The following is a 25,631-nucleotide window of genomic DNA, read 5'->3' as shown; positions in this document are numbered from 1 at the left end:
TAACATGTCATGGTTCTCGATCTCAGACTCTTACCAAGACCGGCGTTCAGAAAGTTTGGTCGGTCAATCCTAAGTTTCTATCAAGATTAATATATTATGAATTGTTTGCTTGGTCAAAAATCTAAGAATGCACATGGTTCACTCCCCCTAGAATAAACAAATTTGCTATTAAGGGTCATATCTAAAAGATAATTCTTGAAATGATATATATGCAAGATATTTATGTGACGGCTGTATCAGCACTAATCAAATCATTTACTTTCAAATAGATAAGCATATAGTTTAAAATGGCAACATTGGATATGTCCTTTGGTAGTATATTTGACCATTAGAGAATTTATTACTTTTATTGATATTAAAATCTTTTTAAAGTTATCACGATAATATAACTATGGTAAAAATAATTAGTATTTTAACATTCTTTAAACTCAAACTAACAATTGTTAACCACAATTAGTAGTGGTTAGTTAATCTGAGTTTATCTTTTATTTTTGAATGAATGTTAATAAGGCAATTCATTATACATACGAAGGAGTTTAATATTTGGACAGAAGTATATGCTTTTTCCCGAATTAGTTGGTGCAATTATGAAACCAACCAACTTCGAAAGGATACATTTCTAAAACTTCATTAAAGTTTTAACCATTATTTGGTTAGGGCCCATTGGTTGTACGTCAGACCATCCCACTTATTTGGTCAACCGGACCGATTAAACCAGCTCGTTATCTGGCTCTTAGAACGTAACAAATCGAACCGCACGGTCCGTTTGTCTCATTCCATAAATTTCCGGCTCGCTTTTGCGTCCGCGTTTGCTTTCGTTCCTCCCGTAGAAGCATCCAGGGGCTTCTCTCCGATTCCCATGGCCAATCCCCTCTATGGCGCCGGCCCCAATCGATCGAGGTAGTCCAATGGCGTAATTCTTGTCTTTCTGATTCCCTTCGTGGCTTTTGCCCCCATAAGATCGTTTCTATTTGTCCTCGTCGTTGTTAATTTTGGATTTTTTTCAAGAAAATTTTGGTTCTTGGTGTTTTTATCTCAGAGAAGGCCTTATTTCGAGGCCTGCGGCATCCTCGGACGAGATCCAGTTGCGTATCGACCCGATGCATGCGGATTTGGACGAGGAGATCGATGGGCTTCATCGGAAGATCCGGCAATTGAAAGGCGTAATTTTTTTGGCTCTCCTGGCTTTCTTTGAGTATATGTGCAATTAAATTGCTATTTTATACTTGTGATTCATCTTTGTTTCAGAACTTCCGCAGAGAAAAAAAATATCGTGAAAATATAGGTTAGGGTTTCCTTGGTTAGGTTAAGCAAAGAAAAGACACAGCTCCTTGTATTTCTCGATATCTAAGAGAGACAATTTGTTTTCGTGATTTAGCCCTTGAACAACTGAATACTGAGAGAATTTAGAATTAGCAGTACATTCATTATAATCTTGATGCATTAAACAAGATTTTATTTTTTTGTGGTAAGCTTATCTGGCATGCCCTGACTGGTCGTCTAATCATTTTTGGTGCAACTACAAATATGTTTCTTATTCGGGAGCTTTTTTTTTTTTTTTTACTACTGTTGTTTTGTTTTTCTTTATGAACATTCCCTCATAAATTTTGGTAAAGCATTTGGTGAGGAGATGCCTCTATATGTCTCAAAGAGGCTACCAGCGTCTTGTATGGTAGGTTGATGGTGATCTTGATGGCTTTGAAGACACCAACAGGTTGCATGTCAGAATAATCTGTTGTCTTTTTGGTTGAATAACAAGAAAGCAAAAAAATAATCTGTTGTCAACTTAAAATGCATGAACATCTTCAGGAGTTTGTCCTGTTGTAAAATAAGTTGCTAATAGTTTTTGTGTAATTTCTAGGGGAAAATGTTTCCTCATTCTAGGGCATGAAAGCTTCAAGTGATCAGATTTATTAGGGGAAATCATCATGTTGTTCCACTAGTTAGTTGTATTACTTACAATGAAATATGGGGGATTCTGTTTCTTGTTGTGTGACTGTGGTATCTCTTTCTATTCCTTGCTACAGGTAGCTCAGGAGATAGAGACAGAAGCAAAGTTTCAGAATGACTTCATAACCCAATTGGTAATGTTTTCCATCATTTCACAGCTTTGATTCCTTTTGGTGGAAATGGTTATAAACTGAAGACCTGAACCTGTTGCTTATTTTTTAAGTTGCCTTTGTTTGTGATGGTTAATAGCTGAATGTTGTGCACTAGTTTACGTTATACAGCATTCTTCTGGACTTGTAGGTTTTCTTGGACTTATCAGAATTTTGTAACAAAGCAATATGACAAGGCATGTGACTAAGTGGCTAGCGGAAATAGTTAAAAGTTGATTGCCTTGTATTTATTTTAAAGTTAATTGACTGAGCTAGTTTACCTGTACGAATTGTTAATGTTTTTGAGATGCACCTTTCCATGTTGGTACATATTGAAAAATCTAATATCCATGAATTCATTGCATCATAGGTTATCTTCAAGGCTATTTTATTAGAGTTATTTGATATCTTATATAAAATTTCTCATGCTTCTACTGGGAAATATCAATCCTTGCCTTTAGGTATCTTCTGCAAGAACACCTGTTTTGCATAGAAAATTGTTGGGGATTTGGATTGTTTCTGTATTACTTTATTAACCTGGTATCAAAATAACTTTTGCTTTCTAATCTCTTGTTGAATGCAAAATTCAGATAATATATGCTATATCTTCTACACATTCTATCCATTTTATAGTATCTAAATTATCATTTTTTCCTATGAGATCTTCGAATGAAACTTTTATTGGAATTCAGGGAAAAGCATGTTCTAATAAATATTGTCTGAGGTTCCTGAAATTAGAGAGACAAAAAGATATCTTTTCCCAGCAGGGGATACCTTGTCTCAAGAATAGTACAGGACTCTGGGCCAGTCCCCAAGTTTTAGGATCCAACTAGCATAAATTGTTCATTTTTTATATGAAGATTGCAGGAGGTACTAGCTGCATGTATATTTTTTCACTTACCTGGACATGTTCTGTTATTTGTCATTTCCGGAGTACTTGATGGAAGTTTCTTGATGTATTAGCATCACATGTTCCTGGAGCTCATGATGCCATAGGTGCATTATCATCATTCATATTTATTTTGTAATCATGCTACACTGAATGTTCCTTCTTGTGTTTTTGCATCTTTATGGTTTGACTATATGAATCTGCGTGCTTTCTGATGGAGCTCTGGTTGTCCGACAGCAAATGACCCTTATTAAAGCACAGGCTGGGGTGAAGAACAATATGAGAAGGATGAACAAGAGCATCATACAGAAGGGTTCGAACCATCTTGTCCATGTGATACTGTTCACGCTTTTCTGTTTCTTTGTTGTATATTTCTGGTCTAAGATCTCCAGAAGATGAAGAAAGGGATCACGGAAGAGTTTGCTTCTGGACTAATCTGGTTTATCTCTTCTTCATCGAAGTGCTATCCTCCTCGCTGACTTGGGTGCTGGATTCCGTACTTCGAGCCTTAAGACATTGTAATATTACTGTAAAGACGAGGGCAGCTTAGTTCTCAAATGACATATGTAGAACATATCTGATTGTTTATAATATAGAATTAATTGTGCTAAATGAAGAGAAAATGTTATTTGTATGTCGAACATTGAAATGTACCGTTTCCAATTAAACATTCTGAGCTACAATAAATGTTGTTTCTGAGAAAGGAAATCATCATCGGCTGTGCTGACATTGATTTAGCACCGCCGTGCTCCTTTAAAATACCCCGCAATGGACATCAAGATCGCAGACAGAGGCCTCCGTGTACAAACATCGGTCACCAATCCTCCATCAAATTCTCATTTATTGTTTGTAGTTTGGATAGGCACCCTTTGCCAAAATATGAAGATGCAATAACTCAGCTTTACTCATCCATCCAGTCACCTTAAAAGCTCGTAGAGGAACATTGGAAATCCTTCGTGATTTCTGCACTCTGCTTCCCACGTCCTAAAGGTATACTCAGCTTCTCTAGTGTTCACCAACTGTCGCCAAACATAATACCACTTTAGGTAGACGTGACACTCACATTCTGATGGTTCAAAGTATCTGCTGCATATCAGAATACTAGAGAAAATGTTTGCATACTTGTAGTACATTCATCGAAATACAGACAATATGCTAGGGGAAGTCCATGTGAATAAACAAGCAAACAAATTATGCTTATTAATCTTACTATATATCCAGTAATGACTGTAGAGAAGCAAATTTCACTGAAAACTAAAAAGCTGAATTGAAAAGGAAGATAGAAATGGTAAACAAGGTCACTTGGTAAAGTTATATTACATTTGACCTCTTATTATTCCTCAAGGCACAAAAACAACAATGGAAGTGTTAACTTGTGTAGTTCCCTCTTCCAGTTTCCCAGACAAACACAGTTCTGACAAAACCATATTGATCTAGTTTACTGAACATTCGGTTAGCAAAAAAGCAACTAGTAAGTCACACAATCTTTCTGGAGAATTAGCTCACGGAACTTCTCTGCTGCGTCGGCCAAGCCAGCCTTTTTTAGTGCCTCAAATAGCCTATTGCAATCAGAGATATCAAATTCTTCAGCCTTAGATTTCCTCCACTCGTCGATAACTTCTCCAGCTTCCTTCAACCGTTCAAGCACGAGATAGGAAGAAATAATGCATATATAATTTCTGCTAGTCATTTTCTGTGAGGTCATCCTCATGGATTTCCATATTTCGTTTAGCATTTGACTGTTACCCAGACCAGCATGTAAGATGATAAGGAAATCATAAGTTATCCACTGTTGCTGGCTAATCTTTTTGTCGGTTTCAGCAAGAGAAAAATCTGAATCGACGAGTCGACCAGCAGTGAGATAGATATCAGCCAGTCTCATGTATGTAATCCAATGTTTGTCAGAGTTTGGTTCCTGGGCCATCTCATCAAGAATATTTCTTACAGCATTAATGTCGAGAATTGCAGCATAAGAACTTATCCAGAGGTTATATGTGAACAGATCAGGTGTGACTTTTCGCCTCTTTAGTTCATCAACAATCGGGGGAACCTTATCGAGCTGCCCAACCGAGATATACAAAGTCATCATTTCATTATATACCAATGCACTCAAAGAGAGACTTAATTCCTTGATCCTTTCGAATAGCTTCTCGGCCTTCTCTGTCAATTTTGCTGCAGCATACGAATGGAGGAGGGCAGTGTATGCTTCACATGATTTTGCACTCGAGGGTAGACCTTCAAAAAAATCTTCAGCAGCATTGACACCAAAAACTTTGGTGATCAATTCTATGCGCATTGCATAGTCGCGATCTGATAACTCAGATTCTCGATGTGTTTTCATCCACTCTGATATCTGCAAGTGCAATAACAAATACGAGAAGAATGAGGCAACATAGTACATATACATATGCATCATGAAGCTCAATTGTAATATCGTATTGACAGGAAGGTCATGAATCAATCAAGTTCTCAGATCGATAGGAACGGAGGTGCTATTAGGACTGCTCCCATTCAGTTTAATCTTAGAATAGATTAAACAAGAATACATCCACAAAATTTTGTCAGACAAGACTTCTTGGATTTTAGGTTATTTTCTTAAAAGTATGTCTTCTGTGATCTTAAAAGTCCCAACTTTTCTTTTCCCAGACGCCACATCCTTATTCAATCAGCAAAAGATAAGAGAACTAATAGAAACAGGAGAAAGTGGACAAGGAATGTACCTCGAGGGCGTGCTTGTAGCGCTGCGATCGCCTCAGGTCCTTGGCTATCTGGCGGAGCTCCGACGCCGACACAGCGCGCCCCTCCCCGACCCATCTGTCTAGGGCGGCCGTCGCGCTCCGCTTAGGTAATCGGAGCCGAAAGACGCGGCTCCGGAGATCGTCCTCGGGGTCGGCGGGTTCCTCTTCGACGGAGAAGCCATCGCTTTTCGGCAGGACCGAAGAGAAGGACCTAGGGCTTTCAAGAAATGCGATCGGTGAGGCCCGGAGATCGGAGATTCTTAGGCTTCTCGGGCGCGATCCCCGAACTAGGGCTGCGAAGAGGCAGCCGGTCGCCATGTTCGAGCTCCGAAGACCGGACCTAACTCGGGGCGTTTTGTAGGCCCGGTTTGGATCCGGTCCAGCTCCGTTTCTGGTCCGGTCGGACCACTTTCCACGCGCGCATCGTGCGGAAGTTGTATATAAATTTTAGTAAGCTAAATTTTGATTAATGCACAGGTTTCGATTCATCTCATATCATCTTCATTCGACCAACATGTTAACTCCATTTAATCGATATTTCATTCGATCTCTTTGATTGAAATATCAAGTGAGTGAGGTATATGATCTATAAGATTGACAACATGATACCCACGAGGGGGTCAGTGCTATTCCAATCATGTATCACTGATGAGAAAGCTAGCAAGAAATCCAATAATAAGAAGGAAGGAAGGAAGGAATGGAGAGATTTGAGGCTTTGTGTGCATTTCCACTAAGAGCGAATCGTGGGAATGCGTAGTGGACACCGATTGTATAGAAAATGGTCAAACCAACATAAGTAGGAAAGCCAATACGATGTGATGATCTATTTAATTCTTTGTTAATATGTAGCCAACAAATATTAGTGTTTCGAATTCATTATAATCTTCTTCGTGTTGGAGAATTAATTGTAAACAGAGGATGTTTACATGGCAATAGTAACAAACGATAATGTGCTCGAAAATCTGAGGAGACCTCACAACATAATGATGATGAGGAATATTACAAATATGATAAGAAATTAGAGACACTAAATGAAAAAAAAAGTAACACAATAATGTCGGCTTTTCACGTCAAACAAAAAACAGTGGTCAACAATTGATATGTTTCCACGCACATGGCAAGAATATAGGTAACAACGTCGCCTAATGTACATGTCTTTTAGTTGCTATGATCCAGTAATTGAGAGTGACTTCCTCTTTGGTTAGGTTACTATGGCAGGGGAGAGAGTGCATCCACTCCTCAATCAGCGGTGGAAAATATGAAAAAGATCAAAATACTCGATCTCGCTATCTCAATAGCAGATTGAGCTCCATTTCTCAATTACTTTTGTCCTTATATTTGCTGAATCAATAGAGTGTTCGACAGTACGAAGAAAGCTAATTAAACAGCATCATGCAAGTAGTGTTTTGGCCAATTCGAAGAATCTAATGGCCGGCAAAATGGATCAGCATAATCTCATGCTTTTGGCAGCATTCAAACGCATATGTTTTCTAAAGATTCAAGTTTGCTTTGCGCCTAAACAAAGCACTAGGAATTATTCTAGTTATGATGATGATGACGACGCCTGAGGACGTTTCAGAAGCATCATCAGCTTCAGATGTTGGAAGGAAAGCATGACAGAATGATTCAGGTGACTGTGAGATGCTGCTTAATTGCATGCTCAAGTAGCCTGTTTGCTGCTGATTCCTTTGCAAGTGTTCCCCAAACGAGGTGATTCCCATGCAATTGCTAATATGATTCCAAAGGCACATGCTTATCCTCTATCCAAATTCATATCCACATCATCATCGATCTTTGATCAATATGTAGCAATCCATTAAAATTTCCCTTCGATCACAGAAGTACAGCAGTTCAAGCAACCTGATTACTGGGAGCTGCTTTGTCTTTCTTATCCTTTTCTTGCCTGTACTCTCCGTAGGAGTAGGAGGCCAACCCCCAGAGTGAGAGGACGAGAGCGATGCCCTTCTCGCTGCTGAAGTTTTCCTTGAAGAAAACGACACCCAACACCTCGGTCACCGGGATGAACAACGCGATGAGGATGCCGGCGAGCAGCGTGTTGACGCAGAAGATGATGCCCACTGTGCCCAGGAAGAAGAATTGCCAGAAGACGGCGCTCCAAACAAGTACCACGTAGTATCTAAACTCCCCCAGTTCGAAGTGCCTTGCCTCACGTGGAATCGCCTGCAACATGTTCGACTCAATGAGATGGTGATATCCACAACACCAAAATTGCCTGTACTTTCTAATATGAAAAGCAATGAAATGGATCGAAATAGGTCAATCGATGATGAGTAATGAATATAGTGACGAATAAATTATGTTTTATGAGTCATCAAGAGCTTAGTGGTAGGAGACTATGGTTGATGGAGTTTTCCACCGTGACAAAGTGCAGAGTGATCCGATGAGTAGAGTAAACAGGGGAGAATTTGCAGAGTGATGGCTTTCGTCATCAGCTTCTCCCTAATCATATCGTCTCGCAGAATCAAACATACGACAAGACCTCGGTCGGAGGAATCGACTCGGCGGTCGTGAAACCCAAGGCAGAGAAACAAGGTCACCTGGAAGTCCTTGTTCACCAGCATCCCCACGGTGCAGAAAGCGGTCGCGAAGAACCCCATCACCAACTGCATCTCCATCACCAGCGTGTAGGTGATCGCCTGCTTCGATTTGGAGTACATCAGCTCCACCAGCGGCAGGATCAGCCCATACAGAGCTGCTGCCCCCAGCGTCAGGATGAACCCCAAGTGGTACTGGCCCCTCGTCACGTTGTCGGGCCGGTCGGAGCTCACGTGGAGTCCTAGGACCACTGCCCCGACCGTCAGCAACGCCACCGAGTTGATCGAGTACGGGGTGAACTTCTGCTTCACTATGAGGAAGGCGAAGAAGGCCGTGAAGGCCAGCTGGGTGGATATGAGGAGAGACGAGGTGGAGACGGGGAGGAAAGACAGCCCGTAGGCGTAGAGGAAGTCGTCGAAGCCGGTGATGAGGCCGATGAAGGCGCAAGCGAGGAAGAGTCGCGGGGTGATGAAGAAGAGCTTGGTGGGGTGGCAGTTGCCGGGGCGGAGTCGGCAGCGGCGGCGACGGTGGAGGTAGGTGATGAGGAGGGGGACGAAGATGAAGGGCCATCCAGCGGTCTCGAGCCAGCTCGAGAGCCACTGACGCTTTCCGCCGCTACGGTAGTAGAGGCGGAGGAGGAGCGGGCTGCCGGTGTTTCCGAGCGCCATAAGGACGCAGTTGAGGACGATGAGGGCCCTCCTCAGGCCTTTGCTCATCTGGGGAGCGGCATCCTGGTTCTGGTGATTAGAGTTTTGGCCTTCCACCTCCATGGCGTTTGCTTTGGGAACTGAGAGAAGCACCAGCTAGTGCTAAGATATATATATAGAAGAGAGACTTCAATGATCACTCCACTAGTGGCCGTATCAAAGAACTCAGTTCATGAACAACACCACCAAAGAGAGTTTTATGCTGCTAAATTGTGATATTTACATGACATGGCACAGATTTATCGAAACATGGAAGTCCATGACAAGTCCAAGATGGAAGAGTTGCCTTATATAACATGAGCTATGATTGGCAAATGAAAAGTGAATTCAATTGTATAGCTTTCGACACTCGCCATTGGTATTTGTGTGGTTGTGCGTTAAATAATCTTCTCACACCTATAATTCAAACGCATATGTTTTCTACCGGTCAAGCTCTTTCGAAACAGTGCAAATCTTCCGGTCTTGCATAGCTGTCATCTCTCTCTTTCGGAATAAATTTCATTGATAACGATGAAAATTATTTTTCTCTTAATTTGTTGATCTCCGTCCACATAAACCAATCTCTCGTTTTCCTCACATGATTTGAATGCATTATATAGAAGACTTCTATGGATTCTATAATAGACTTCATAGAGTAGTTTCATGAGCTTTCGAGCAGAGATAATTGAATCATAATTTGTCCTATTCTACTGAATTTTATATCAATATAAAAATCATGAGCGATTTTTTTTAAAAAAATTATTTTTGTTTTTTTCAAGAAATATATTCCTTTTTTATTTTTGACATGAAATACTCAGTATATTTTCTCTCCTCTTATCTTCACTCTCCTATCGAACCGTCGATCTAACTATACCAACAACCCACCCTCTTTTTTTTTTCTCTCATTTTTATGTTATAATATTTTTTACATAATTTAAACAAGCACATTGTGTTATAATGTTTTTTACTACTATTTTTTGGGTATTATTTAAAATACTATAACATAGTTGTAAAGATTAAAAAAAAAAATATTTTATATATTAGAAAAAAATTAAGTTAAAGAATTAGATAAGATGAAGAAAAAGCATCCATCAAAGATACATAATATAAAGGCTGGCTGATCTGACGAATGGCTAAGGTTACAACTTTTTCCTTTCTCGATGAAGGCCACCACCAATCCAACATCCCCAATAAGTCGCCTTGGTTTCAGTTTTCAATTAGCACACTCTTCTTGTTTTGGATGTGTTTGTCCTGTGCCTGAGGGTGACAGTGTGTGCTTAGCAGTGTTGATTGATTAGGTTTGCCATTGAGGTGGACGAAGAAAAGTAGCAGCAACAACAAAAGCATCTAAGAGGAGAAAGAGCACCTTATGGTACAAGAATTTTCGCTACTCTTTAGGATTGGAGTAGACAACAGATATGGGAGTCAAATTTGAGTAATTAAATTTTTAGTTTGATTTAGATAGATAGACTAAACTTTACTGAATCCTAATGGCCGATTTATCTAAAAAAGTTCCTTTTTCGTTTTTTTTCTATATAGTGTCGGTAAATGTCCTATCCTTTTTCCTGAGTTGTCTCCATCTCATCGCAAGGCGATGCCACCCACTTTCTACTGTCTTTATCCTATGCTCTCACCATGAAATCTCATTATCTCTAAAGAGGAAGGAAAGGGTCGATGGAGGAGACAACGAAGCGTGGGTGGCACCGCCACATGATGGGGTGGAGGTGAGAGCAGGGAAAGGTATCAAAAGGAGGAAGAATACTTACAAAATAATAAAAAATAAAGAACATTATTTAAGAAAAACAAAATTGAATTATGAAGCCTCAATCCTCGCATAATTCTAATTATCTCTCTCTACAAGCTATCGTCTCCATCGAGTATTTGATGTTCCAAGGAATTGTCATCGGATAATCATTGCAGGTTAGGCGTTGATTGACTATAGCAGCAAAACGTTTTTGATGTCTCTCTTTTGAACAGTAGTAAATGCTGGGACGATGATTAGAATGGGCGCGTGATGTAAGCAAAAGGTATTCTTTCCAAAGGCTCATGTCTGGATATATAGAGAAATAGCTGCTCGGGGCCAAGACGCTTGGGTAATGGGAGACAAAAGACGCGATCGTCCTCGGTGGCGGCGGCCTCCTCTTCTGGCTCTCTCTAACAAGTTACCTTTTCTTGAACTTAAACGTCGGAGGCAAGCATTGTCCGAACATTTTCGATATAGTTTCATAAGGTTTGGCTAAAATCACCTTTAACATCCACTGATTCCCAGTGATATGAGAAAGGCCATTTTAGAGCGAATAGTGGGAATGTGTAGTGCACACCGATAGTATGGAAAATGATCGAACCAGCATGCGCAAGGATGCTTCAGATGTTGGAAGGAAAGCAAGACAGAATGATTCAGGTGACTGTGAGATGCTGCTTAATTGAAAGCTCAAGCAGCCTTTTGGCTGCTGATTCCTTTGCAAGTGTTCCCCAGAAGAGTTGATTCCCATGTAATTGCTAATATGAATCCAAAAGCACATGCGAAACTCTCCAAGGTTTCATCGACAAGTTCTTATCCTCTATCCAATTTCACATCCACACCATCATCAATCTTTAATCGATCTCTTTGCTCACAAAAGTACAGCAGTTCAAGCAACCTGATTACTGGGTGTTGCTTTGTCTTTCTTATCCTTTTCGTGCCTGTACTCTCCGTAGCAGTAGGAGGCCAAACCCCAGAGTGCGAGGACCAGAGCGACGCCCTTCTCGCTGCTGAAGTTTTCCTCGAAGAAGACGACACCCAACACCCCGGTCACCGGGATGAACACGGCGATGAGGATGGCGGCCAGCAGCGTGTTCACGCAGAAGATGATACCCACTGTGCCCAAGAAGAAGAACTGCCAGAAGACGGCGCTCCAAACAAGTATCGCGTAGTATCTAGACTCCCCCCGTTCGGAGTGCCTTGCTTCACGTGGAATCGCCTGCGACATGTTCAACTCAATAAGATGGTGAAATCACAACACAAAGATCGCCGGTGCTTTCTTATACGAAAAGCAAAGCGAAATGGATCTAAATAGGTCGATCGCTAATAAGTAGTAAACAGGGGATAAGTTGCAGAGTGATTGCTTTCGTCATCAGCTTCCCTCTAAATCATATCGTCTCGCAGAATCAATCATGAGAAAAGACTCGGTCGGAGGAATCGACCAGGCAGTCGTGAAAGAAGGTCACCTGGAAGTCCTTGCTCACCAGCATCCCAACGGTGCAGAAAGCCGTCGCAAAGCACCCCATCACCAACTGCATCTCCATCACCAGCGTGTAGGTGATCGCCTGCTTCGATTTGGCGTACATCAGCTGCACCAGCGGCAGGATCAGCGCATACAGCGCCGCCGACCCCAGCGTCAGGATGAACCCCATGTAGTACTCACTCTTGGTCACGTTGTCCGGCCTGTCGGAGCTTACGTGGAGTCCCAAGATCGCCGCCCCGACCGTCAGCAATGCCACCGAGTTGATCGAGTACGGGGTGAACTTCTGCTTCACTATGAGGAAGGCGAAGAAGGCCGTGAAGGCCAGATGGGTGGATAGGAGGAGAGCCGAGGTGGAGACGGGGAGGAAAGCCAGCCCGTAGGCGTAGAGGAAGTCGTCGAGGCCGGTGAAGACGCCGATGAAGGCGCAAGCGAGGAAGAGTCGCGGGGTGATGAAGAAGAGCTTGGTGCGGTGGATGTGTCCAGGGCGGATTTGGTGGCGGCGTCGGTGGAGGTAGGTAATGAGGAGAGGGAGGAAGATGATAGGCCATCCGCCGGTCACGAGCCAGCTCGAGAGCCACTGACGCTTCCCGCCGCTGCGGAAGTAGAGGCGGAGGAGGAGCGGGCCACCGGTGTTGCCGAGCCCCAAGAGGACGCAGTTGAGGACGATGAGGACCCTCCTCAGGCCTTTGCTCGTCAGGGGAGCGGCATCCTGGTTCTGGTGATTGGAGTTTTGCCCTTCCACATCCATGGAGTTTGCCGAAGGATCTGAGAGAAGCACCATAGAAGCACCAGCTACTGTGTGCGTATATATATATATATATAGGCTTAGTTTGAGAATATATTTGTATTTTTAATGGATAAATGAATAAAGGAATTTGAATGAATGCGCAATTGTGAAATGCTTTGTGTATTTAGTAAATAATAAATAAATTAATATAAGTTTTATTTGGTAAAATTATACTTTAAATTTATTAAATATTTTATGATAAATTTATTTTTTTAAAAAAAATATTTTTAATATTTTTTTCAAAATAAATATATTTTTTATTTAAATTAAATAAGTAAATAAATAAAAATAAACAAATGAATGTATGTAAGTTTATAGAAAATTTCTTGTGGACGAAATATATAATAAATAATAATATAATCATATAAATAAATATACATAATTTATAAAAATAAATAAAATAAATCTTATTTTATAGAAAATATAAATTATGTTGACTCGTCACTACACCATTTTGACAATCTTATAATTTTAGATAAATCATAAGGTACTTTCAAATTTTAAAAAATCATATTAATATTTCGAAAATGATAACATGTTGAGGTAGCATTAACATACAAGCTAGATATAATTAAAAATAATAATACTAAACATCAATTCATATGCATTGAGCTATCAATACACATTTATTTGCAAATGCATCCTTCATTCACTTCCACTAGTGGCCATATCAAAGAATCTAAACATTTTAAAAAAGAACAAAAAATTTCATGAATTTAAACTTAAGAACGATTACTTGTGCGACAATACATTAATCAATTTGAATATTTGATAAAGATAAAAAAAAAATATATACATTAACAACAACAAGAAGAAGAAGAGTTTTATGCTCCTAAATTTTGTTATTTACATGACATGACACAAATTATTGCTGCATGGAAGTCTATGACACGCTCGAAGATGGAAGAGTTCCATTGCAAACACTCAGTTCCGTAACGAACACTTACACCATGAGTGCGATAGGCAAATCAATATCCGAATTCATCTCGCCATCGGTATTCAAATGTTTATTATATTTCATTCAATCTCTTTTGGAACGATGCAAATCTTTCCCGTCTTGCATGGCTGTCATCTATCCTCTTTATATGACCAAATTTCATAGGTAGAAAAACAGAATGATTAGGACGATTTTTCTCTCAAATTATCTTTTTTCCATTATGAAGAAATTGGGTCTTATCTCCTATACATCCATGTCTAACTTTAATGTGATATGATCTCCACCCATATACACACCAATCCCGTCGTTTTCCTCACACGATGTGAATACATTACGAAGAAAAGTCATATGGATCCTATAATAGACTTGGAAAGAGTGATAATTGAATAATAATTTCTCATATTCTACTGATTTTTGAAATTTATATCAATACAAAATTATTATCCCTAATTAGAAATGTGTTGAAGTAAAAGGAAAAAACTACACCGACGCACTCATGCATGATGTTAGAGATCATCTGAAGAAAAGTATCCATCGACAGTGCATCATTCATCCTGTGTGTCATCTCAACAGTCCCAACATAATTGATATGTCGCAATAAGAATGACATTTGCATGATAGAGAGACGAAGTGGAATACTTGGATAATGGATGATTTTGACATAGAAATCACTGCGCTAACTAATTGGAGAAGAATAGAAAAGGAGATGGAAAGATCTGAGGCTGTGTGTGTTTCGACTGATTCCCAGTGATATGACAAAGGAATCGTGGGAATGTGTAGTGCACACCGACAGTTTGGAAAATGATCAAACCAACATGCGCAAGGAAGCTAATTTGATGCGACAACGATCTGATAATTTATTTAGGATAAATTTCTAAGAAAAATCTTATATTTTTACTTTTTTTTAATTGTAGGATCTCTTTTTTTATTTTATTTTGACGGTGCGTCCCTTATTTTTTCAAAAAATTAATATGACCCTTGTGATTGTCTTCACTTCATTATGGCTATCACCGTCATCATTAGTGGTGATGGGATTGACTCCTCCAAGGAGAAATAGATGGTGGCTTATGGGATTGTATTGTTGATGCTTGTACTTCCTACTTCTTAACGATGAAGGGCAACGCCTACATCGTGGTGATGAAAAAATTTATCGTCATTTGCATTGTCTCCTAAAAGATCAACAGATTTCTCATTCTCAATTAGTGCGATGATAGTCCCTTCCGTGATCTCTCTTACACTAACTTCCACCTCCATCGCTCCCTCACCGTCACCCTAGATAGCCCCACCTACCATGACAAATAACCCCTGGACACTCTCTCTCTCTCTCTCTCTCTCTTTCTCTATCTTCCTTATCTAATCCTTCGCAATGGTTATTGTAGTATCACATTTCCTTCCTCCGTGGGCTTATCCTCATTCATATCTTTATTGAGAAAGGCAGGGGTGGGAGGTTTACAATCTTGAGGGTCATCGTTGTGACGGAATGAAGGTCGGCATAATGACAATATCACTGTTAGGGTGATTCCCCAAAAGACAATATAGATTAGCCATGATAACCTATAAGACATAAGTTGTAATAAAGATAATCATATTTTTTAGATAATAAAAGACGTTATGCAAGAATAAAATAAAATTAAGGTGCTCCAAAAACTAAAAACTTAGATTTTTTAAAGATAAATTATCTATTTATTTAAATATTTATTAGTATTTACTCAACAAAAATCTTCCTTTATATCATGGATCATGGCAGCCTAATATTAGTGCTTCGAATGAATTAAAATCTTAATGATGGAGAATCATAGACTTCCAATCGTCACATCGCGACTGGTATTTGGTTTCAATCATTGCTTATCATGTTAATTTAAAAGAAGATGGCCCATTTGGTGGTCATCGTTACGAATTGATGATGATAAGTTAGCAGAGGGTCAAGGGTTCCATTGAAATGTGAGCAATTGAAACATCTCTTTGTCGGCTGTCATTATATGACGCTGATGATGACGCCTGAAGACATTACAGAAGCATCATCATCATCACAAGTTGAAACGAAAGGGGAAACAGAATGATTCGAGTAATTGTGAGATGCTTAATTGCTTTTGCTGCTGATTTCTTTGCAAGTGTTCCCAGAAAGAGCAGATTCGCATGTAATTGCTAATATGATTCCAAAAGTACATTGGAAGCTCTCAAAGGTTTCATGGACAGAGTTCTTATCCTGTCCATATCCATTTACACACCATCATCAATCTCTAATCAATACGTAGAGAGCCATTGATGTTTCTCTTTGATCACAATAGTACAGCAGTTCAAGCAACCTGATTACTGGGAGCTGCTTTGTCTTTCTTATCCTTTTCTTGCCTGTACTCTCCGCAGCAGTAGGAGGCCAAACCCCAGAGTGAGAGGGCGAGAGCGACGCCCTTCTCGCTGCTGAAGTTTTCTTTGAAGAAGACGACACCCAACACCTCGGTCACCGGGATGAACACCGAGATGAGGATGGCGGCGAGCAGCGTGTTCACGCAGAAGATGACACCCACTGTGCCCAAGAAGAAGGATTGGCATACCACGGCGTTCCAAACAAGTATCACGTAGTATCTAGACTCCCCACATTCGGAGTGCCTTGCTTCACGTGGAATCGCCTGCAACATGTTCGACTCAATGAGATGGTGAAATCACGACACAAAGATTGCCTGTACTTTCTTGAACGAAAAGCAAGTGAAATTGGATCTAAATAGGTCAGTCGATGATGAGTAATGAATTAAATTATGCACTATGGGTCACTTTGGTGGAGTTTTCTGGCGTAAGAAGGTGCAGAGGATCACTTTCCATGTGATATAATAGTAGTAAACAGGGGAGAAGTTGCAGAGTGATTGCTTTCGTCATCAGCTTCTCCCTAATCATTTCGTCTCGCAGAATCTAACATGTGAAAAGACTCGGTCGGGGAATCGACTTGGCAGTCTTGAAACCCAAGGCAGAGAACGAAGGTCACCTGAAATCTTTGTTCACTAGCATCCCCACGGTGCAGAAAGCGGTCGCGAAGAACCCCATCACCAACTGCGTCTCCATCACCAGCGTGTAGGTGATCGCCTGCTTCGATTTGGCGTACATCAGCTCCACCAGAGGCATGATCAGCGTATACAGCACCGCCGCCCCCAGTGTCAGGATGAACCCCATGTAGTACTCACTCTTGGTCACGTTGTCCGGCCGGTCGGAACTTACGTGGAGTCCCAAGATCGCCGCCCCGACCGTCAGCAATGCCACCGAGTTGATCGAGTACGGGGTGAACTTCTGCTTCACTATGAGGAAGGCGAAGAAAGCCGTGAAGGCCAGCTGAGTGGAGATGAGGAGAGACGAGGTGGAGACGGGGAGGAAAGACAGCCCGTAGGCGTAGAGGAAGTCGTCGAGGCCGGTGAGGAGGCCGAGGAAGGCGCAAGCGAGGAAGAGTCGCGGGGTGATGAAGAAGAGCTTGGTGGGGTGGATATGGCTGGGGCGGATTTGGTGGCGGCGGCGATGGAGGTAGGTGACGAGGAGAGGGAGGAAGATGAGGGGCCATCCGCCGGTCACGAGCCAGCTCGAGAGCCACTGACGCTTCCCGCCGCTGCGGAAGTAGAGGCGGAGGAGAAGTGGGCCGCCAGTGTTGCCGAGCGCCATGAGGACGCAGTTGAGGACGATGAGGACCCTCCTCAGGCCTTTGCTCATCAGGGGAGCGGCATCCTGGTTCTGGCGATTGGAGTTTTGGCCTTCCACATCCATGGAGTTTGCTATGGGAACTGAGAGAAGCACCAGCCAATGCTCTCTCTCTCTCTCTCTCTCTCTCTCTCTCGTTTCTATTTTTAACGAGTAGTTAAAAAAAAATTGAGTGAATATATACTTGTAAAATGCTTTATGTGTTTGATAACAAATAAAATAAAAATATATATTGATATAAGTATTGTTTGGCAAAATTATATTTTATAATTTTACCGAATATATTATAATAAATTGTATCCTTTTAATATTTTTAACATTTATTTTAAATAAATAAATATTTTTTTACTTAGATTTAATAATAAATAATATAAAATAAATAAATAAATGTACGTAATCTTATAAAAAATTTCTTATGGTTCATATAAATATAATAAATAAAAACATAATCAGATAAATAAATATAAAAGATAAAAATAAATAAATAAAATATCACTTTATAAAAAAATACAAATAATTTTAGTTTCTCGTTACATTAGTATCTCACGAACAATTAATGCTACGTAACATACAACATACAAGCGGGTTTCCTGACATCACATTCACTTTCGCCGGTGACTTTGGGATTGGAATTTAGACATTAAAAAAAGTTAGAATGTATTTTATGGCATCAAATAATATATATAAGGGCTATTACTTATACTATACTATAATATATTAATCAACCCGAATATATCGATAACAATAAAAAAAAATAAACATTAGTAATTTTATACTGATGACATGACAAACATTAGTATTTTACAACGGGCCCTTTCTTACTAGAGCCCTCTCACCCTGCTTAAATGTTAGGTCGGCTCTGATACCAAATGTCAAGACCCGAGTCTAAGTTAATTGACTAATAACTATATTTTGATCCTTCAACCACGGACCAAAATGTTTAAGCGAGAGTTAATATAATATATTCATCAGGCCCATATAACCCAATCATACATATTGTCCATTTTCGATGTTGGACTAATGAGATGTTATGGTGATAAATAAATCAATATTCTAATTAATATATATAGCTTTTGACACTTGCCATTGGTATTTGAGTTGTCGGTATATGTTGTCAAATAATCTTCTCACGCCTATTGCTCCAATGATTACATTCCATTCAATCTTTTTTGGAACTATGTAAATCTTTCAAGATGGCTATCATCTATCTATCCCCGTTACATGATGATGATGAAGAACTTTCATTGGTAGAAAAATAGAATGATGAGAATGATTTTTCTCTCAAATGCTTATATTTTTTTCAATCTCTTTTGGAACAATGTAAATCTTTTCGGTTATCGTCATCTATCCTCGTTAAATGATGAATTTTTATTGGTAGAAAATTAGATTGATGAGAATGATTTTTCTCTCAAATTATCTTTTTTCATTATACAGAAATTATGTTTTATTTTGGATGCATCCATATCCAACGTTAATGTGATGTGATCTCTGACTATAAAACAACAATCCCATCGTTTTCCTCACAATACATAGGTAGAAGAGTTACATAGATCCTATAATTGACTCGAAAAAATGATTTCATAACGCAAAACAAACTTTCGAGTCGGAGATGATTGAATAATAATTTTGAAATTTATATTAATATAAAATTATCATCCCTAATTAAAAATGTGTTTGAAGCAAAAGGAAAAAACTAGATCGATATGAACTTGGAAAAAGAAATAACAAAGCCTAAGCATAAAAGTCAAAAGTTATAGAGATAAAAAAGACACGATGATCATCCGAAGAAAACGTATCCAGCAACAGCAACAGCGCATCATTCGTCCTTTCTGTCGTCACAACCTTCCAAGGTTTTGTCATCGGAGAATTGATGTATGTTGAATGCTGATTGAATACAGCAGCAACACACGGTTCGAGGTCACTGTTTCCTTGGGATGATTGCCACCGTACCATTGGAATTACAAGTCACTATAAGTCGTTCATCACCATTCCAACAATCAAACAAGAGGCAGAAATTTTGTGGCTGAATTAGTTGATGTTGAGAAGAAATCTGATAGACCGATAAGAAAAAGGCCAATCAACCATCTGCAATCAATCATACTCTTTAACAACTTTGCTTTTGGAAATAATAAATTAAAATTCGAACACTTCATTGTATTGGGAATTAATAATATTTAGACGATATCTTATAGTTCAATGCGTCTCTCTATATTTCTTCTCTACACATCATTGAGTTCTATAATCTTCCCCATCATTTTCCAACATGTAGCTAAAGGGAAGATCAAAATGGTGTTTGTGAAGTACCAAAAACCAATGAAACAGTTGGATTCAAGAAACGAAAACATTGGACCTTTTCCTCCTCTCTTTCTTAAAGCAAGAAAAAGAGATGAATATTAAAAAAATTGATTGATCAACTTAAATTAAATCAATTAAAATTTCAGGTTGTGTGGGTAGTCAACATCATATGTATTAGTTTCGACTAGACTCATTGATTATAAAAAATATTTTTTTTATAAAAATAAATGATAAAAAATAAAATACGATAAGCCGTCGCAATCTTTATTAGCTAAGTTAGCTAACACCTTCTATTAATAATGTATAGAAAGTAGTTAAAACGTAAGATATTTCATAATTAATTTGTTTGTGTGGTTAAGGGAATCAATGGCTTTTTAATTTGCAATTTGTGGGACTGTAAATGGTCCTTAGTCACTCGATTACATGTTAAATTTAACCAAACTAAAAAAATTATATCATTATAACCTACTTAAGCATGTAAGATAAGGTCTTATTTTTGGAATAATCGACTTTTTTTTTTTTTGAAGGGGATTGATGTCTCTTTTGCTTGTAATTTACTGCACAGTAAAATTGTCATCGGTCCTTCAATCACCCTATGATATTTTATATTAAGTGATTTGTTTTCCTTAGCGTGACACTCGAGGAGGACATTTGATTAATAATGACCGACAGGTGTAGCCTTAAAAAAATAAAGTCATATAAGAAAAGAAAATTAGGCATACATCACAATTTTGTCCTATACAAACATAGTGTTTGTTTTTTTTATAGTGTAAAAATAATATTAAAAAAATTATGTATTTTTTTATAGTACAGAAAATAATTGTAACATTATGTTTTTGTATTACGTTATATTATTAAAATTTCATAACATAGTAAAAATATTAATAACTGAACTAATTCAACTCTATAAATCGGTCAATACAGTTATTAGAAAAACAAAATGATGTTTTTAGCTAATTATGAATATGAGAGTATTTTCTTAAAAAACCTAAAAAGAGATTTTTTTTTCTTTTTCTTTTTGGAGAATTCGCTCATTTAATAATCTCACTCCTCATTTTATGACCCACTCAAACACTTTCGTCTTCCCTGAGCTTTGGAAAGTCTTTGAGAAGGAGAAAGAGCTATGACAACAGAGGAGGAGGAGGAGGTTCCACTTCTGAGGAATAGAGAAGTCGGCGAGGCTTCGGAGCCCGGACTGCTAAGGAGAGTATGGAACGAAAGCAAGAAGCTGTGGAGGATCGTTGGCCCTGCTATATTTCTCAGGATTACGTCCTACTCCATGAACTTGGCCACGCAGGCCTTTGCCGGTCACCTCGGCGATCTTGAGCTCGCCGCCATGTCCGTCGCCGCTACCTTCTCCGGCTTCAGCTTTGGCCTCATGGCATGTCTTTATTCTTCCTTGATCATGATCATTCTCATTCTCGTCGATATGGAGAATCCAAGCCAGAGATTTGTATAGGGTTTTACTGCGTGTAATCCTTATCGTTCAGCTTGGAATGGCGAGCGCCCTGGAGACACTCTGCGGCCAAGCCTACGGCGCGAAGAAGCACCACATGTTGGGAGTCTACCTGCAGCGCTCGTGGATCGTCCTCTTCGGATGCGCCGTGCTCCTCCTCCCAGTATACATCCTGGCCACCCCGTTGCTGGAGCTGATGGGGGAGCCGGCCGAGCTAGCTCGAGAGGCGGGCCGCGTGTGCATCTGGATCATCCCCATGCACCTTTCCTTCGCCTTCCTCTTCCCCCTCAACCGGTTCTTTCAGAGTCAGCTCAAGAACTCGGTCTCGGCCGTCGCATCCGGATTGGTGCTCGCCGTTCACATCTTCCTCAGCTGGCTGGTGGTGTACAAGTTGGATCAAGGCCTTCGGGGTGCCGCGCTCACGTTATGCTTCTCATGGTGGCTCCAGGTGCTGGGCCAGTTCTCCTACGTGGCCTGCGGGAGGTGTCCGGAGACTTGGAAGGGCTTCTCCATGGACGCCTTCTTGGAATTGTGGGAGTTCGTCAAGTTATCGGCTGCCTCTGGTGTCATGCTCTGGTACGTCTGTCTCTCTCTCTTACTCTTTCCTTGTTTTCTTCTCTTTGACAACAAGTAGTCATCATTTGTCCCAAGAACAAGCTTGAACGACCAGTTCCAAATAGACTAGATCGATCTGTATAGTATTCACCGGATCCATTAAGAATGTTGACAAGCAATTTTCCGCTGATTTGGTCAGCAAGTAAACCTCTATCTTGTTAAGAACCTCGATCTCTGCCATTGAATAAAGATCTCTGCCATTGGATAAAGATCTCTATTGACTCCGTAATGGCAAATCCAATGCCATCGATATCAAGTCACGAATCATCGTACCACATCAATGTAAATAAAACAGAAAAATGATCTACTTATGCTATTTTTATAGTAGGGCAAACATGAAAGAGCATAACAATGAGAGAGAGAGAGAGAGAGAGAGAGAGAGAGAGAGAGAGTGATTGTGAGACACAGCAATCATGAGAGAAGATGATGATAACAGAGAACAAGATGAAGACGGTAATAGAAGAATCAAAGAAGGGAAAGAAAGAGAGGATAGTGGTGAGAGAGGGTGACAGAGAGCAAATGACGACGAGAAAAGAGGACAACATAAAAACAAAATGAAGACTTGAATATCTTGTGATCCAATTATCTCATTGACTTGGTTACATGGGGTTGCGTGTACAGCTTGGAGAACTGGTATTACAGAGTACTTATCTTGCTCACTGGGAGCCTGAAGAATGCTGAAATCGCAGTGGATGCTATCTCTATTTGGTATGAGCTACTTCTCTGCTTTCATCATCGGGAGGAACAGAGTATGATGTTGACTTCTAGCTTTAGCTCTGACTTGTACTCTTCTTTCTGGAACAGCATGAACATCAACAATTGGGAGCTGATGATTCCTCTGGCATTCTTCGCTGGCACTGGGTATGCTGGTGACCTCCAAGAACTAGATTGTTAAATTGCTCGACCAAATGAGTCTTCATTCTCCATAAAGCTGATCATTCTTGAAATGCCTTTTTATGTGACGTGGTATTTGTTTGTTTTGATCCAAAGGGTGCGAGTAGCTATTGAGCTCGGCGCAGGTAACAGCAGGGGAGCCAAATTTGCCACAGGTGTTTCAATAGTCACCTCCACCGTGATTGGCCTCTTCACCTGCTGCCTCATCGTGGTTTTCCATGACAAGCTTGCTCTCATCTTCTCCTCGAGCACGGTCGTGCTCAACGCTGTGGACAAGCTCTCTCTTCTCCTGGCCACAGCGATTCTACTCAACAGCATCCAACCTATCCTTTCTGGTAACTACTGCTCTTCCTGCAATATATCTTGAAGGATCATGTGCTCCTGCTGTCAAGAATGAACATGCCATTTCACTACCTGTGGGATATGGTCTACAGGTGTCGCTGTGGGCGCAGGGTGGCAAGCAACAGTGGCTTATGTAAACGTTGGATCGTACTACCTCATCGGGATCCCTGTCGGGGTTATCATGGGATCTGTATTCCACCTTGGCGTTCGAGTATGTGACATCTATATCTTTAGAACTGTTATACTGATGTATCGATTGATGTCACTTTGAAATCATGTTCATACACTTATGATTGAAGGTATAGAAAGCAAAAGATCATTTTAGATCAACAATAACATAGACACTGGTTTTTGTCATTAATATAATAGATTCTCCTTGAAAAAGAAAAGCATAACCATACACCAGTTTTGTTCTTGCTTCTCACTGATTCCACATGACAATCTACCATATTGGGATCTTGAAGTAATCAAAGAAGATTAACTTATGTTAATTTGTGGGAATCATGCAAAACATGGTTTGTTCATTATTAATCAAATGGAATGCACGTTACAGGGCATTTGGGCTGGAATGATAGGTGGAACTGCAGTACAAACGGTGGTGTTGATCTATCTCACTATGAGATGTGATTGGGATAAGGAGGTATCATCCTGCGTATCTATTGGATTAGAGTATTTCTCTTTTTATATCATGTATATAATGTTTATACGTATATTGTTTGTTGTCAGGCGCTGAAGGCAAGCGCACGAATGGAGAAATGGGCCATTTCAAGGAAAAGTTAGCAGGCTATTGTGGCGAGAAGAAGAAAGAGAGATGACACAACCTAATATATCATTTTATTTTCATTGTTATAAAGAAATCAACTAGTGTGAGACGAAAAAGTGCTTAATAAACGGAATACTTCATTCATGTTCCTTGATCAATATGATCAACGATTTCTGTAATTTAATTTTCAAATGGCTTGAAATGATTCTTTTTAATTTTATTTTATTTTATCTACTTAAACTCCTTCATTTTGGTTAAGAAAAATAATATTTATTGAGTGAATCCTATTAAAAGTTTTAGGATGATTTTATGATAAAACTTCTCTTTCGGTTTTGTTCGGAAGGTGTCTTTGTTTTTATTTTTCTCAAATGGTGCTGAATACTTTTTATGATCTTAGAAATGCCTCTCGTTATCACTTGTCTCATTTGTTCCTTCACCTTCGTCTTGTCATTTTTCGTCGTGTCGATCGTCAAACCCTTTCCACATATCGTAATTGTCGATTTTGGCAAAGGGGAAAGAGATGACCACGATAGAGCTTCTCCTTCATCCTTCATTGCATGAACCAATCCATTACTTCATCATCTTGAGTGTTGCCATCACCTTCGTCATGAAAAACTTTTGCCTCTCGATTATTGCTAAGCACCTTTACACTCTAAGGTTTGCATGGCCTCACTTTTCATCGACCTAAATAAGATTAGCATTGTGCAACTCTTCTCCTATGGAATATATGACTAAGCATGATAACTAGTGATCGGGTGACATACAAGGTCAGAAGCGATAAGTGATGGGCGATAACGAGGGATATTTATAAAATTATAAATAATAATAATAATATTTAAAAAGTATAAAAAATAGTGTATCTTTCAAAAAAAAAGTTCAAAAAAAAGTAACTTTACAAAGTTAATAAGAGAAAAAAAAAATGATGGAATCGTCACGTAGAGGTGCATGCATGCATTAAAACCCGTGAGAGACCACATGTATGTGTTTTCCATTGTTCCCAAAGCACACACGCCGTCACTAACGTTGCCACCCAAAATGCCAGTGAAAGAGTAGTGGTTGCGGTGGTACTACTTCTAGAGATCAATAGTGCATTTCACAAGGAACTAAGCACATAACTCAATTAGCAAGGAGAGAGAAAGACTCAACTAGAAAAATAAAGGGGGAGACCGTCACATCAAATATACGTCAAAACAAGCTTATGAATCGATTTTATGGGACCTGTATTTTTCTTGTCGACACCATATGATGGATGGATCATTTTCGATGACCAACGCAAAAGTTGTGTCTGTCTATATATTTCTATGTCCACCCCACAAGACAAGCAGCCGCCCTGTTTGAATAGAGGATATTTCTAGAGTTGAAAGAGCCCACACCACGAAATAGCAGCCGCGTTACTTTTAAGTTGGAAAAACTCGCTACATGACAAGACTGATGATGGCGAATTGCATCAAACACCTTGCAGACCAATTGCTGGGGAAGCAGCTTGTTAGCTAGATGTCGTTTTCTTCGATAGAGAGAGAACGTGTCGATCGAACGCTCGATCGGTGATAGATTTTCCCCAATCTTAAGCTTCAGAAGTATCGCACCGAGACATCAAGAGAAATTTTGACCGACCATTGAGAAACAATTAATGCAATCATGTAATCTGTGTCACCAACTAATCCAATTAATGACA

The 25,631-nt window shown here is 39.7% G+C and overlaps 6 protein-coding genes across 7 annotated transcripts; 2 read left to right on the top strand and 4 right to left on the bottom strand.

The window, feature by feature from the left end:
• The first annotated feature begins 741 nt into the window (after nucleotides 1–741).
• LOC135596174 (bet1-like protein At4g14600) lies at nucleotides 742–3,622 on the top strand. Of its 2 annotated transcripts, none has more exons than XM_065088098.1 (4): nucleotides 742–900; nucleotides 1,040–1,163; nucleotides 2,028–2,084; nucleotides 3,226–3,622. In XM_065088098.1, the coding sequence occupies exons 1-4, from the start codon at nucleotides 860–862 to the stop codon at nucleotides 3,385–3,387; spliced, it is 384 nt and encodes a 127-aa protein (XP_064944170.1). In that variant the 5' UTR covers nucleotides 742–859; the 3' UTR covers nucleotides 3,388–3,622. The 2 variants fall into 2 exon arrangements, with proteins under 2 accessions (XP_064944170.1, XP_064944171.1); XM_065088099.1 differs by having other exon boundaries at nucleotides 749–900; nucleotides 1,045–1,163.
• Nucleotides 3,623–4,251: 629 nt separating this feature from the next.
• LOC135596172 (pentatricopeptide repeat-containing protein At5g09450, mitochondrial-like) lies at nucleotides 4,252–6,068 on the bottom strand. Its single transcript, XM_065088095.1, has 2 exons — nucleotides 5,709–6,068; nucleotides 4,252–5,341 (listed from the first exon to the last, which is right to left on the bottom strand). The coding sequence occupies exons 1-2, from the start codon at nucleotides 6,042–6,044 to the stop codon at nucleotides 4,457–4,459; spliced, it is 1,221 nt and encodes a 406-aa protein (XP_064944167.1). The 5' UTR covers nucleotides 6,045–6,068; the 3' UTR covers nucleotides 4,252–4,456.
• A 1,451-nt stretch (nucleotides 6,069–7,519) lies between these two features.
• On the bottom strand, nucleotides 7,520–9,173 carry LOC135596171 (purine permease 3-like). Its single transcript, XM_065088094.1, has 2 exons — nucleotides 8,285–9,173; nucleotides 7,520–7,907 (listed from the first exon to the last, which is right to left on the bottom strand). The coding sequence occupies exons 1-2, from the start codon at nucleotides 9,050–9,052 to the stop codon at nucleotides 7,578–7,580; spliced, it is 1,098 nt and encodes a 365-aa protein (XP_064944166.1). The 5' UTR covers nucleotides 9,053–9,173; the 3' UTR covers nucleotides 7,520–7,577.
• Nucleotides 9,174–11,434: 2,261 nt separating this feature from the next.
• LOC135596173 (purine permease 3-like) lies at nucleotides 11,435–12,991 on the bottom strand. Its single transcript, XM_065088096.1, has 2 exons — nucleotides 12,176–12,991; nucleotides 11,435–11,928 (listed from the first exon to the last, which is right to left on the bottom strand). Exons 1-2 carry the CDS (start codon nucleotides 12,971–12,973, stop codon nucleotides 11,599–11,601), a joined length of 1,128 nt encoding a protein of 375 aa, XP_064944168.1. The 5' UTR covers nucleotides 12,974–12,991; the 3' UTR covers nucleotides 11,435–11,598.
• A 3,360-nt stretch (nucleotides 12,992–16,351) lies between these two features.
• Nucleotides 16,352–17,729, bottom strand: LOC103969154 (purine permease 1-like). The gene is made up of 2 exons (XM_009382609.3): nucleotides 16,894–17,729; nucleotides 16,352–16,543 (listed from the first exon to the last, which is right to left on the bottom strand). Exons 1-2 carry the CDS (start codon nucleotides 17,655–17,657, stop codon nucleotides 16,489–16,491), a joined length of 819 nt encoding a protein of 272 aa, XP_009380884.2. The 5' UTR covers nucleotides 17,658–17,729; the 3' UTR covers nucleotides 16,352–16,488.
• A 3,222-nt stretch (nucleotides 17,730–20,951) lies between these two features.
• Nucleotides 20,952–24,190, top strand: LOC103969153 (protein DETOXIFICATION 27). The gene is made up of 8 exons (XM_009382608.3): nucleotides 20,952–21,267; nucleotides 21,377–21,918; nucleotides 22,579–22,665; nucleotides 22,762–22,818; nucleotides 22,948–23,186; nucleotides 23,286–23,404; nucleotides 23,747–23,833; nucleotides 23,920–24,190. The coding sequence occupies exons 1-8, from the start codon at nucleotides 21,010–21,012 to the stop codon at nucleotides 23,971–23,973; spliced, it is 1,443 nt and encodes a 480-aa protein (XP_009380883.2). The 5' UTR covers nucleotides 20,952–21,009; the 3' UTR covers nucleotides 23,974–24,190.
• The last annotated feature ends 1,441 nt before the right edge of the window (nucleotides 24,191–25,631 follow it).

Source organism: Musa acuminata, chromosome BXJ1-10 (assembly GCF_036884655.1).
Source record: "Musa acuminata AAA Group cultivar baxijiao chromosome BXJ1-10, Cavendish_Baxijiao_AAA, whole genome shotgun sequence".
NCBI lineage: Eukaryota > Viridiplantae > Streptophyta > Magnoliopsida > Zingiberales > Musaceae > Musa > Musa acuminata.
The sequence above is the reverse complement of the archived record's forward strand: the minus strand, read 5'-3'. Positions and strand labels throughout refer to the sequence as shown.